The 13,124-nt window shown below is 36.5% G+C and overlaps 1 protein-coding gene across 5 annotated transcripts in view; it reads right to left on the reverse strand.

The window, feature by feature from the left end:
• Window positions 1–13,124, reverse strand: part of FNBP1L (formin binding protein 1 like) — a 94,195-nt gene that overhangs the window by 27,525 nt on the left and 53,546 nt on the right. For all 5 annotated transcript variants that reach the window (XM_030825033.1, XM_030825031.1, XM_030825035.1 and 2 more), the window contains exons 3-5: window positions 5,197–5,250; window positions 3,844–3,991; window positions 3,020–3,082 (exon numbers count right to left, since the gene is read on the reverse strand). In XM_030825033.1, coding sequence (XP_030680893.1) covers window positions 3,020–3,082; window positions 3,844–3,991; window positions 5,197–5,250 — 265 coding nt within the window. The remainder of the gene's footprint in view (window positions 1–3,019; window positions 3,083–3,843; window positions 3,992–5,196; window positions 5,251–13,124) is intronic.

Consider the following 13,124-nt stretch of genomic DNA (forward strand, 5'->3'; position numbering starts at 1 on the left):
ACACCCTGTCCCCATTTTTCCAAATGCCACTGTATCAGATCAGACACCTACTGCTCTGGATTTGTTTACCCATGGTTCCCTAGCAGTTAGCAATTTCCCTTTCTTTTAAGTAACTAAGAGTTTAAAATACAATTTAAAACTACAATAGCTGTTATATCAAGCCATTTGTAGCCAAAAGTTTTCGTAGTTCAGTTTGTAATACAGTTACAACCAGATAGGCCTATAACTTACATCAAATAAATGCACTCCAGCATTTTTTACAAATTTATTTAAATGTAGGCTTTATTTTGTACAGGTATTTTGATTAGTATGAGACACCGAATGAGATACTTGTAATTTACTCAAAGCCCCTAAAATATTTAAATACTCATATATAAAGTCACTTTGCTATGAAAATTAAGTTTCCACATTTCATTCTCTGAAACTGAATTCAGAGCTGTGTTTTCCAGTCAAGTAACTACAGGCTACTAATTTTGATACAAACTGAGGCTACTTACGTACAAAAGTATTTTTATATTTGGTATCTTATTTGTGGAAAAACACCTAATAATTCCTTGCAAAAGCAAAAGAACTAGTAGTACAATAATATTAAAAATGCTCCTTCCCTGAAGGATAATATAACATTATACAAGATAGAAATATATTCCAGAAAAGACTGTTTTTCCCTTCATCCTTGGTGTGGCAGACGAAGAACAGCCACTTCTACTCTCCTACTCTTGCGTAGCAGAGCCTGCCCCGCCCAGTACAGAGGCGGAAAACAGCTAATACTTGCTCTCCTAGACACCTCACAGCCAGGGCAGAGGTAAGTAATCTAATTCTGTCAAAGGCACCCAGAGGAAATTTGCTGGAGACTTTCTGGGAAAGCTTTTCTTCCCTGATAAAATGTGGATAGTTGGAAGTGAAATGCTGCCTTTTTCCCACCTCTGGATCAAACTGAATGAGGATATGCTGTTTAGCTGTTTAAGCCTACTGTTGACCTTAAGGAGACATGGCTGAGGAAAAGAGCACCTGGTCAAGATGGCAAAGTAGACAGATGAAAAGGAGCTGGAGCCTGGTGACAACCCTGGGCTACTAACTATGGAACTGCTCCATTTCTGAGCTCTGCTCTTATAAAATTGTATGCTCTGTTACTTGGAGCCTCCTAACTGATGGACCTGGCATCTCTGATGCTTCTATCTTCTTAACCTCTGACCATTCCTTTAAGACCTCCTTTACAGGCTCTTCTGTCCTGATCTTAAATGCCAGTACTGCCTACTTTATTCATCCCAAGGTTAATAACTGTCTTTTAATTTTTTTCCTCAATTTTTAATACTCTGTCACTAATTCAACCTGTCCACCAGTTCTTTACATCACCTCACAATTATTTCAAACATGTTAGGAATTCTACAATTTCATTTTCTTGACTAAACAGGAAGACATGGAACTAGGAAATGGGATCCTACACTTGTTTCTACATATTAAACAGAAATTATATTGGTTAGTTTCCCTCACTAGACTGCAGGTGCTACAAAAACAAGAACCATGTCATACTTACTTTTGTACCTCCAGAGTACACGTCAAGGATACTTTTCAATAAACACAAGTAGAGCTGAACTCACCTTTTTTAATAGTATTGTTAATGCCTTACAGAAATCTCTCCTACATTTTTGATGCTTCTTTCTTTCTTATGACCTCTAAAACTTTTGCTTAACAACTGTCAATTGTTCTAAAGGCAAGTTGGCACCTATTAAGAATAATTTGTGCCAACACCAATTTTTAAAGGAACCAATGACTCATGAATGTAGGAGTATGTTATTTTCTGCAAATGAAAACACACACACACTCATTAGGCGGCAGATACTAAGGATGACAGTTAAGGCAATTTAAAACTTAATCAACATAAATACTTTGTAAAGTCTTGCTGAAACCAATTAGAAAATCAAAACGAAAATGAAAACAGATTATTAATATACCTAAGAACTCTCAATATTACATCAATGGTAGTTACATAGTAGAAATGTAATCAAAGTTTTGAATATGCATTTTTAAAAGGGAAAGAAAACAGACTGAAAGCAATGGAAGTATATGCATGAGATTTTTAATCTCAAAGTACTTTTTCTAACAAGCACAGGCTAAACTGATTAACATGGAAAAACTCTCTTCGGCATAATTTTCAAGGAACACGCAGTGTCCACCAGAGAAATATGCTAGTAAAGAGTAAACTGTTCGATAACTTGAGGGTCCAAAAAGAGTATCTTATACTACAGAATATCATTTAATAGAGCTTTTTTTGTTTTTTTTGACTCTAATCCCATGACACAGATTATAGAGCATTTTATGTAAAGGCAACTGCAGTGTTCCATGTGAAAATCTTGTTTTACAAATTATATACAAGAGCATTTAAGAAAAACCACATGAGGAAGTGCCTTGGGGAAATTTTTAAGTAAATAATTATTATGCCTTTATAATTTTGCCCTACAAAGTACTTTATTTCCTACAATGGGAAGGTCTCTATTAGCAGGCCAATATCAGGAGCATTTACAAAATTATACAATGACTGAACTGGAAGAAACATTTCACATCATCTCGTTCACTCTCTTCATTTTTCACATGCTAAAAATGAAGTCAAGAGAAATCAAGTGCTAAGTTAAAGGTAGAAAAAGAATCTTGATTATTCTCAATCCTCAGGAAATAGTCTTCTAAGATATATCTCCTTTTCCCTCTTACTTCTATCCTCTATTAATACTTTATAGTAACTACTTTAAAGTTAAAAAAAAAAAAAAAGAATCTCCTTAAATGTTCACAATGATTGAAGATTATAGAGTTCTTAAGTATAGAGTTATAAAGGACAACAGGAAAAATGACAAAATGACCTCACATCCTCCATTTACTTTATTGACTATTATGCAATAATACCAATGTCAAATTATTAATAATACACTGAGAAACATTAAACTCAAATAGATATGAAGCATAAAAGAATTTAGGGCTAATCTAGTCTACAAGATTTTATATCAACCATGAAAACGTCATAACTCACATTATCCATCTGTTTCCAGCACATGTCAAGATATTGTTGAGCTTTTCGTCCTTCTTGCAGATGCTGAAGATTATAACCACAGCCAAAAAAAACAAAAAAACAAAATAAAACAGAAACAAATAAAAATAATTACATTTAAACACTAAAGTCTAAAGTCCCCAAAAGGCTTTCACTTTATTTTTTCAAGGTACTGATTATACAACTTTACCTAGACTTAGGAAGAAAGTAAAGCAAATCTTCCTAAAAATGCTTTTTATAGGATATTGTCTTAACACTTTACATATAACCTTGAAAACAGATACAATTTCCAGGAAAATAATGATTGTCTTGAATAGTGGATGACAAACATTTTTTATACAAGGTCAGATAAATATTGTAGGCTTTTTAAGCCACACTGTCTCTGTGACACTCAACTCTGCTAATGCAAAAGCAGCCACAGGCAATATAAAAGTCAATGAATGTGGGTCTGTTCCAATAAAATTTTATGTATGAACATTAAAAATAAAACTTCATATAATTGTCAATGTCATGAAATATTATTCTTTTTTCAACCATCTAAAAATATAAAAATCATTCTTAGCCTGTGGCAACTAGCAAACAAAACCAAGCAGTTGGTTGGGTTTGGCCCATAGGCTGTAGTTTGCCCAACTTAAATCCAAAAGGATCATAAATTAGCAAGAGTATTTTGTGATAATTTTTAGCTAGAAGAAATGTAGTGAAATAGAAAACCAGTTTATGCTGAACACACATTTTAAAAAAAACAAAGTGTTTCTGTGTGACTATTTCATATATTATTGCAATTCAACGAAAATTGTAAGAATTACCATTTTTCTTTCAGTTTTCAGATCATGAGCATATCTCATTAATTCACCATATACTCTGTGCGCCATTTCTTCTGCTACAACTTCTCGCTGTCCTGCATAGTCATTTAACTCATTAAGGATATTAAAAAAGGCTACACACGAGGTAAACCTGGCAAAAACATTTCAAAATGGTGAGACTTACTTTTATTTTCATTACAAATGTTGGTGAGGTATGGACTGAGTCTAACATTTCACAAATTTTAGCATATTCAACCTAAATCTCATCTACTAGTTCTAAATTAACTTCATATGGAAAAAAATCCTGCATTAAGCTCAAGTCGTACATGTTTGTATATCTTCAAGTAGTCTTTCATTTATTAGTAAAGGGATATTTGGGGTCAAAAAATAATAAGAATACTACCTGCAGGCTCTTTTGGCATACTGGAATCTCTTAAGTTGCCAACTGACTGGCCTGAGCTTGGGAATGAACTTGGTTGGATTCCTAGGCTTGGCAGCTGAACCTGTTGCAGAGATGATGTGCTTGCCAAATGCATCTCGATGGCTGATCTACAGAACAATTTTGCTATCAGCTCTGGACACAGCTGCCTGTATGCCTGCCCATATCCTGAATGGAAGTGAAGTGCCATTATAGTTGACACCAAAGGGGGTAGAAGGGTCAAAAATAAGGGTAAAAACGTGTGTGAGGGAAGGAGAGAAACAAAGAGAATCACTGTATTAATGTATATATCTACTTTGAACATACTGCGGAACACTCTCTTACAGCTGAAGATTAACGGCTCAGATAGGACTCCATTAACACTAAACCTGAGAATTCTAACAAGTGACAATTATATACAGAGTTGTTTGTTTAAGTCGAGTCTCCTCTTGTTTCTCCAACTAAACAGTCATCCACATATTCCTCTTTAAGACCACAAAAAAACTCGTAAGTGATTTCTAGCCTTTTTATTTATTTCTAATGCAAAAACTCTCAGTGCTTTTCAACATCCCTTTATACCAATCAAATTGTTTTACTATCTATAAGAGTAAAAGCAAGAATCTAAGAAGCCAACAACTACACAACCAAGTGTGAAAAATATGCTTTTCTTCTGCAGACTAAATCATTCAAATGGAGTCCTAGTCTACATTTTAATTGAAAATCTGTACTTGACTATTCTAGAAAACTGTTGATCAAGCCAACTACAGTATTTATCCTCATAAAAGATAAACAGTAGTTACTTCTTTCATAAACATTAATTTTTAAATTAAACTTTATAAAATCTTTATAAAAAGCTAAGAATATACTTATCTTACTAATAAAAATATAACTATTTTTAAATTTTTTAATATGCATTAATGAACAGGTATGTAATTTACCGTGGCTCTTCATCTTTGGATGAACGTTTGGGGCAGTACTTCTTAACCAGATTTCTATAGGAAGAAGATTTTTTAAAGTTTATTAAAAATTTCAACTGTTGTTACCATTGAAATAGTCTGTTTTCAATTTCATTCAATCATGAATTTTATGATATAAAACAATTAAGACAGCAATATGATCTCTACTCCATTAGCATCATAATATGTAATCATTACTTACAATTTGTTCTTAAAATACTGATACCTGGAGAAAGAAAGGTTATTTCTGTATTTTCATATGAATGTAATCACAGCAATTTGGTTGATGTTACTATCAAATAAGAAAAGAGTTAAGAGGAAGAATAGAAGAAACAAAGTACAGTTGACCCTCTGTATTCCAGGGTTCCACAAGCACAGATTCAACGACGGGTCAAAAATATTCAAATAAGTAAATAACAATACAGCTATAAAAAGTAATACAAATTAAAAAACCAATGGAGCCTAACAAATATTTACATAGCATTTACACTGTATTAGGCATTCTAGGTTATCTAGAGATGATTTAAAGTATGAGGAGGATGTGAGTAGGTTATAGGCAAATGTTATGCTGTTTTATATAAGGGACTGAGCATCTTTGGATTTTGGTATTCATGGGTCTGGGAACCAATCCCCCTCAGGAACAATTACACTCAGTATGTGAAACTGAGTCAGGGCAAAAAGAAACATTTCAAAGAAATACCATCGCTTCCTTTTTTTTCACAAATGGGGGACTTTAATACTAAGGTAAAACGTAAGCAAATGCTGACTCAAGGGATAAAAGAACAGCTTGTCACCATCTCCATAACTCTACTTTTATATGCAAATCATTATGTGACTCCTTACCCTTCTCTTTTCTAGGCAAATGAATTACACTCTGACTTGTAACTGTTTTTTGCCTTCATCCATGTCTGCTCTTAACATTCTTAGAGTAGAATGCTACCTTATTTCATCTTTTCAAAATCAGAAAGAGACTAGCATACGGACTTTGGAGCCAGATTGGACTACCTTTGTTTGAATCCTGGTTGGTTGGTTGGTTGGTTGGTTGGCTGGTTGGTTGGCTGGTTTGTTTACTGAGATGGAGTCTCACTGTGTCGCCCAGGCTGGAGTGCAGTGGTGCGATCTCAGCTCACTGAAACCTCCGCCTCCTGGGTTCAGGAGATTCTCCAGCCTCAGCCTCCTGAATAGCTCGGATTACAGGTGCATGCCACCACACCCAGCTGATTTTTGTATTTTTAGTGGAGACAGGGTTTCACCACATTGGCCAGGCTGGTCTCCACTCCTGACCTCAGGTGATCCACCTGCCTCAGCCTCCCAAAGTGCTGGGATGAGCCACCATCCAGCTGTTTTATGTAGTACCTATGTAACCTTGGACAATTTGCCTAACTTCTCTGTCCCCTCATTTCCTATAAATGGTGCAAACAGTACCTACCCCATACAGTTAGGAGAATTAAATGATATAAAGTGCTTTATACCCTGAGTCTCAAAGTATGGTCAACCTGGGTCCAGCAAGGGTCCATAGACTCTTTGGTAATAATCTACAATGAGATAAGTACAGAAGTTGGGAATAATTGTATTTCTTTTGAATCTAATAATTAAAAATTAGGGCCTATATTTTCTATGTCTCTTTTATGTCACGTTTCTAGTATTTAATTTTTATTGTTTACAAAAGCATCAGTACACAATGGATTGGAAACTAAAACTGGTCCATCATCACAAACAATTTGAGATGCACTGCTTAAAACTATAAGCAGTTTTAAAGTAAGTGGCCCTACTATCTTTCGATACTATAAAAGAATCACTGTCTTAATTATTCTCAGATTAGTATCAATTAATTCCACTTGAATCAATTTATTCATTCTATAAATTGTCTATTATGTGCTAAGCACCATGCAGACTACTAGGAGCATCATAAATAAAAGAGGACCCATGAGCAGGAGACTTATAATCTATTGAAAGGAGATAAGTATATACCAATAATTGTAATATACAGCATGGTAAGTGCTATGATAAAGACATACAAAGAAAAGGAAGACCTAACACCCAACGAGGGGTGGATAAAGAACAGGCAAGACACTGAGAAAAGAGTTTAGATCAACATGTATTGAGTTCCTACCATCAAGAAACCCATAGTTGTCACTGATTATAAAGTTACGGACAAGATGAAAGCATTAGCACTTCACCCACTCTAGGGTGCAACCATAGCTCACTGTAGCCTCAAACTCCTGGGCTTAAGTGATCCTCCTGCCTCAGCCTACCAAGTAGCTAGGACTACAGGCACACACCATCATGCCTGAGTAATAATATTTATAAATACTTTTTAAAGAGACAGGGTTTCACTACGTTGCCCAAGTTGGTCTCAAACTCCTGGCCTCAAGTGATCTGCCTGCCTTGGCCTCCCAAAGTACTGGGATTACAGGTGTGAGTCATCCTTGGCCTTCAAAGCTTTGCTGATATTTAATATGTCACTACACTAATACATGTACATAATTTACAAACTGTGCAGTCATATGCTCAAACATTTTTTACAGGTGAGCAATAAAAAGTTCAGAGATCTCTGGTCTAGAGAAATCAAATATATAGACACTCTTACGTAACATAATACGGTAAGAACAATAGAGGGCTCTGTAAAGAGGGTTCCCCAGGGGTAGAAAGCTAAAATTTCTGATTTGCTGACTGAGCCTAAAGAGATAAACAGGAATTGGGCAACTGAAAACCCCTGGGGGGGAGGATTCTGCTCATTAGAGAAGATCTAATGAGCAAAGACAAAGAAGTGGGGTAAAACAGAGCATTTAAGAACTGTAAGTGGGTTCAATGTTGCTGGAACATCAAACATGAGCTAGAGAATTGCAAGTAGTAAGGTTGAAAAGTAAGAGGGGAACGAAGCAGAGACCCTTCTAAAGTCATATGAAGGAACTCTGAATAAATACTCTTGACCAGTGGTTATTAATCCTGGTTACTCAAACACTAACAAAACTCACTGTTACGAATGATCTACTAATTCACCCAAATATCAGCAAAGCTACTATCTGCTATAAATTAATTATTTCAGATACTAGACTGACAGAAAGAAAGGGACGAGTCATGGTTAGCAAACTAGTAATTGGGCATGACCTACAGTCCTTTCTACAAAAGAACTCAAAAAGAAGAAGGGGAAAACATGATGAACAGAATAATTCACTAGAATAGGCAAATTCAGAGACAGAAAATAGATAATGGTTGCTAGCACATGGAGGAGGAGGAAAGGACTGCTAATGGGTACAGGGTTTTCTTTTTGGGATGACAAAAATATTCTAAAATTCAATTGTGGTTATGGTTGCACAACTCCGTAAATACACTAAAAAACCACTCAAGTGTATACTTTAGCAACTGAATCTTATGGCATATGAATTATACCTCAATAAAGCTTCTGAATCTTATGGCATATGAATTATACCTCAATAAAGCTTCTACAGGAGGAGGAGTGGCAGGTGCACAGGCAGTCCATCTGCCACAGGTACCTCTATTCAACAAGTCTAAAATGAAATTTATCTACTTTTTAATCTTCTTTTACATACCTCTCTTCTTACATTAGTGGCACTACCATCCATCTAGAATTTAGACATTTAAGCCAAAAATTTGACAATCATCCTACACTTTCTCCCACCTTAACATGTTCAATCCCTACAGATTTCTATTTCCTAATTAACTTTTTTAAAAACAATAATTTTTATAATAAAAAGGAAAAAATACATAAAGAGAAGCCCTGTCTTGTGACTACTTTATAAAATTGTTTTGTATACAGATGTGGGAGGACAGGCTGCTGGAAGCTACTGCAGTATCTTGAAACCATGAGGGAAAAGACGAAGAGATGTATGAAAATGCCCTGACACCATCACTGAGTTCTAGAATGCCACTTCCAAATTTGTTGTATAAAATGACTCTATTATGTGACGCTGAATGCTGCTTTTTTTTTTTTTTTTTTTTTTGAGACGGAGTCTTGCTCTGTCGCCCAGGCTGGAGTGCAGTGGCGCAATCTCGGCTCACTGCAAGCTCCGCCTCCCGGGTTCACGCCATTCTCCTGCCTCAGCCTCTCCGAGTAGCTGGGACTACAGGCGCCCGCCACCACACCCGGCTAATTTTTTGTATTTTTAGTAGAGACGGGGTTTCACCGTGGTCTCGATCTCCTGACCTCGTGATCCGCCCGCCTCGGCCTCCCAAAGTGCTGGGATAGCTGAACGCTTCTTAACTGACACTACAGAAGAGTTAAATAAAAATGCCCAGTAGAGATATATAGTAAAAACTAGAACTCTAAAGAAACTTCTGGGATCACGATGCAGATATGAGGGTAAACATGTGTAAAGACAATAACAGAAACAAGGAGTTATCATTTGTCATCCATGTATTACTTGCCAATCTTAATGCTCAACTCTTTATATATAATCTTATGCTTACAACAACTGCAAGCAGATATTAGCCTGACTTTACAGGACTCAGACACATTAAGTGACTTGCCCACAGTCAAATAGCCAGTAAATGACAAAGCCAAAACCTTCCTCAAATCTGATGCCAACATCAGAGATGGTTAAAATAATGAATGTGAATGAGGCTACTAAAGAAGTATGAAATGAAAGGTAGCTAAAAACCATCTACAAACACAAATTTAACAGGGAAGGAAGAAGAGTTGCTTCAGAAGAACAATAAGGATGAACTAAGCTAGGAAGATTACAGGTAAATAAACTATGTCCCACTACCTATTTTTAAAACAAAATTTTATTGGAATGCACGACACTCATTCATGCATGCATTGTTTATGGCTGCTTTTGCATTACAACAACAAAGCTGAGATAACCAAGTTGAGGAGACATATGGGTAACAGAAAACCCAAGAGAAGGGATTTTTTTAAAAGACGTTCTCAGACAAGCCAGGTGAGGTGTCTCACACCTGCAATCTCAGTGCTTTGGGAGGCCAAAATGGGAGGATCCCTTGGGGCCAGGAGTTCGAGGATGCAGTGAGCTATGATCGTTGCCACTGCACTCCAGCCTGGGAAAGAGAGTGAGACCGTGTCTCTTAAAAAAAAGAAAAAAAAGACACTTAAGACATTTTGGGAGGCCAAGGCAGACAGATCATTTGAGGTCAGAAGTTTGAGACCAGCCTGACCAACATGCTGAAAACCTGTCTCTACCAAAAATACAAAAAAATTAGCCAGGCATGATGGCACACTCCTGTAGCCTCAGCTACTCGGGAGGCTGAGGCAGGAGAATGGCGTGAACCCGGGAGGCGGAGCTTGCAGTGAGCCGAGATCGCGCCACTGCACTCCAGCCTGGGCGACAGAGCGAGACTCTGTCTCAAAAAAAAAAAAAAAAAAAAAAAAAGAGGAAGAGGAAGAAGAAAAGGAAAAGAGGAGGAGGAGGAAGAAGAAGGGGGTGAAGAAGAAGTTGTTCTAAGACAGAAACAGTCTATTATCATCAAAGATAATAAAACAGGTACCTAAAATAGGTACCTAAAATATCCATGGAATTTAGCAATTACCAGGTGATTTAACGGTGTGGTTATGACAGGCACAGTCTCCAACCTATAAATGGGGTTGTGTTCTAGAAATTACTTTTAAGTTCGGTGGTTTTGAAGCACAAACTAATGAACTGCATTAAACAAGTCAAATTTAAGCAAAAAGCATTTCATAGAGTGAGTAGTTTCAAAGATTGACTACATTTTTATATATCAACATTTTAAACATTGTTTAGGGTCCCAGTCTGTAGGGGACACGTTTTACCTAACTGTATCACTACCCTTCTTTTGTAATAGCTTGTGGAAACGCATTTCTGCTCATCAAAAAGCCACGTTATTTCACACACTTTCCAGCCCCCTAACAGTTTGGTAGAACCACGTGGCCAATTCTGCACTGGGCTATGAGCTCTGTGTAAGTACAGGCTGAAGCATTTAGAGCTTATGTACAACCCTCTGGGCTCCCTCACTCTCTGCTGAAGCAACTGTGGAGGCTGAATGATGAGATGAAGATAAGAACAGTATGGATCCTTGAGTTACCAGATGGGCTGTCTGAACTTGCAGCAGACTTTGCATGATTAAGAGTGTTAATAAATGTTTAGTTATGTTTAGTCCCTGGGATTTGGAATTTATTATTCTAGTATAGCCTAATATCCTAAAATACAGCTCCTCCACTGTCATGCCTATGAACCTGTGGTCACAGTGACCACATATTAAGGTCCAGGAGTATTTATTTGATCCAGGTCCATTAATCTAGCCCAATGAAAGTCAATCCTATAATTTCTGTTGTAATTCTTAGGAAGGCATGCGCTCTTTCTGCTGAAGTTGTTAAATCACCCAGTTCCAGAGGTACCAGGTAGGCTTGGTATGGGGTACAGAAATGCACATAATATAATCTCTGATCAAAAGGAATTCAGAGATGTTTGCTTTGGCCAAAATAAGAGTAGTTTGTGCGCTTCCTGTCTTCCAGCCTAATTCTCTTCCACTATACCATACTGCCACATCTGAACCAAAAATTTATGTATGCTCTGGGGTGGAGGCTGGGGAATATAATTTCATATAGCACTATCTCTATGATAGAACTTAATACAATTACTTTTACTAGAAAAAACTAAAATGATACATACTTATCACATATATATGGCTTTTTTTACTTAGAAATCTTAATCTGTTATACAAATACAATAAGTTTATTAAAAGAATGATTGATTTCAGTTACATATCTTTGCAAACAAAAAACACTCTACCAAGCGATCTGAAGTAACCATTTTCCATCAATCAAAATGGACATGATTCAATTGTATATAACTATGTCTCCAAATGTAATTAGATGCTTTATTTTCTATTTATTCCCATACTCAAACCAAAACCAAAAATCAATCAATATCAAACACCAGAATAAAGTTAAACCAACACCATCAAAACACAAGAACAGAAGAGTAAAGGGAGAAAAGAAGAAAACAATCTGGAATTACCAAAGATTAAGAAATTTTAATCTTGTAATATATTTGAAATGTAATTGCTTAACATCATGAATATAGTTGGTATGATTTGGCTGTGTCCTTACCCAAATCTCATCTTAAATTACAGTTCCCATAATCCCCATGTGTCATGGCAGGGACCGGGTGGAGATAACTGAATCACGGGAGCGGTTCCCCCATCCTGTTCTCAAAACAGTGAGTTAGTTCTCACGAGATCTGATGGTTTTATAGTGGGATTCCCCCTTCGCTAGGCACTTATTCTTCTCCTTCCACCATGATTATAAGTTTACTGAGGCCTCCCCAGCCATGCTGAACTGTGAGTCAATTAAACCTCTTTCCCTTATAAATTGCCCAGTCTCAGGTATGTCTTTATTAGCAGGGTGAGAATGGACTAATATAATATTATTTAGGAGGAAAAAAAAGTGCTGCCTCACTATGGAAGAAATTATCCTCTGCACTAGCAAAAATAAGGGGAGTTAACCAAAATAATTTTTCCCATTAAGGAGGAGGAAACAAACAAGGCAAACCTCTTCCCTTTGGATAAAAGACACACTATAAACAGCAGCTGATAATCCAATCATTTACTAAGTAGTCATTCAAAGCAGCAAATCTCAATGTAGATCATTTCAAATTAAACATGCCTTCTCTCAACTCTTCGTTACTCCTCATACTTCAACACTCCAATAATTCTGCCGTTGTTGAGAATCACTGCTATTGAGAATTATCCTTAGAATGGAAATGTGCCAAATTCCTTAAGTGTGCTTCATTCCTTCAAATCACCTTTGTAAAGCATCAGTACATAATAAAACCCACTTTCTCAATACAAAATTCTACTTTTCATATCATGAAGTTGTGGGTTCTAGCCACCCTTGCTTCAATGAACTGGAGCTCAAATCCCTTTTTTGCAACTAAGTGAAAATTGTAATGGTTATTACAGACTCAGAACAG

This window comes from Nomascus leucogenys, chromosome 12 (assembly GCF_006542625.1).
Source record: "Nomascus leucogenys isolate Asia chromosome 12, Asia_NLE_v1, whole genome shotgun sequence".
Classification (NCBI taxonomy): Eukaryota; Metazoa; Chordata; class Mammalia; order Primates; family Hylobatidae; genus Nomascus; species Nomascus leucogenys.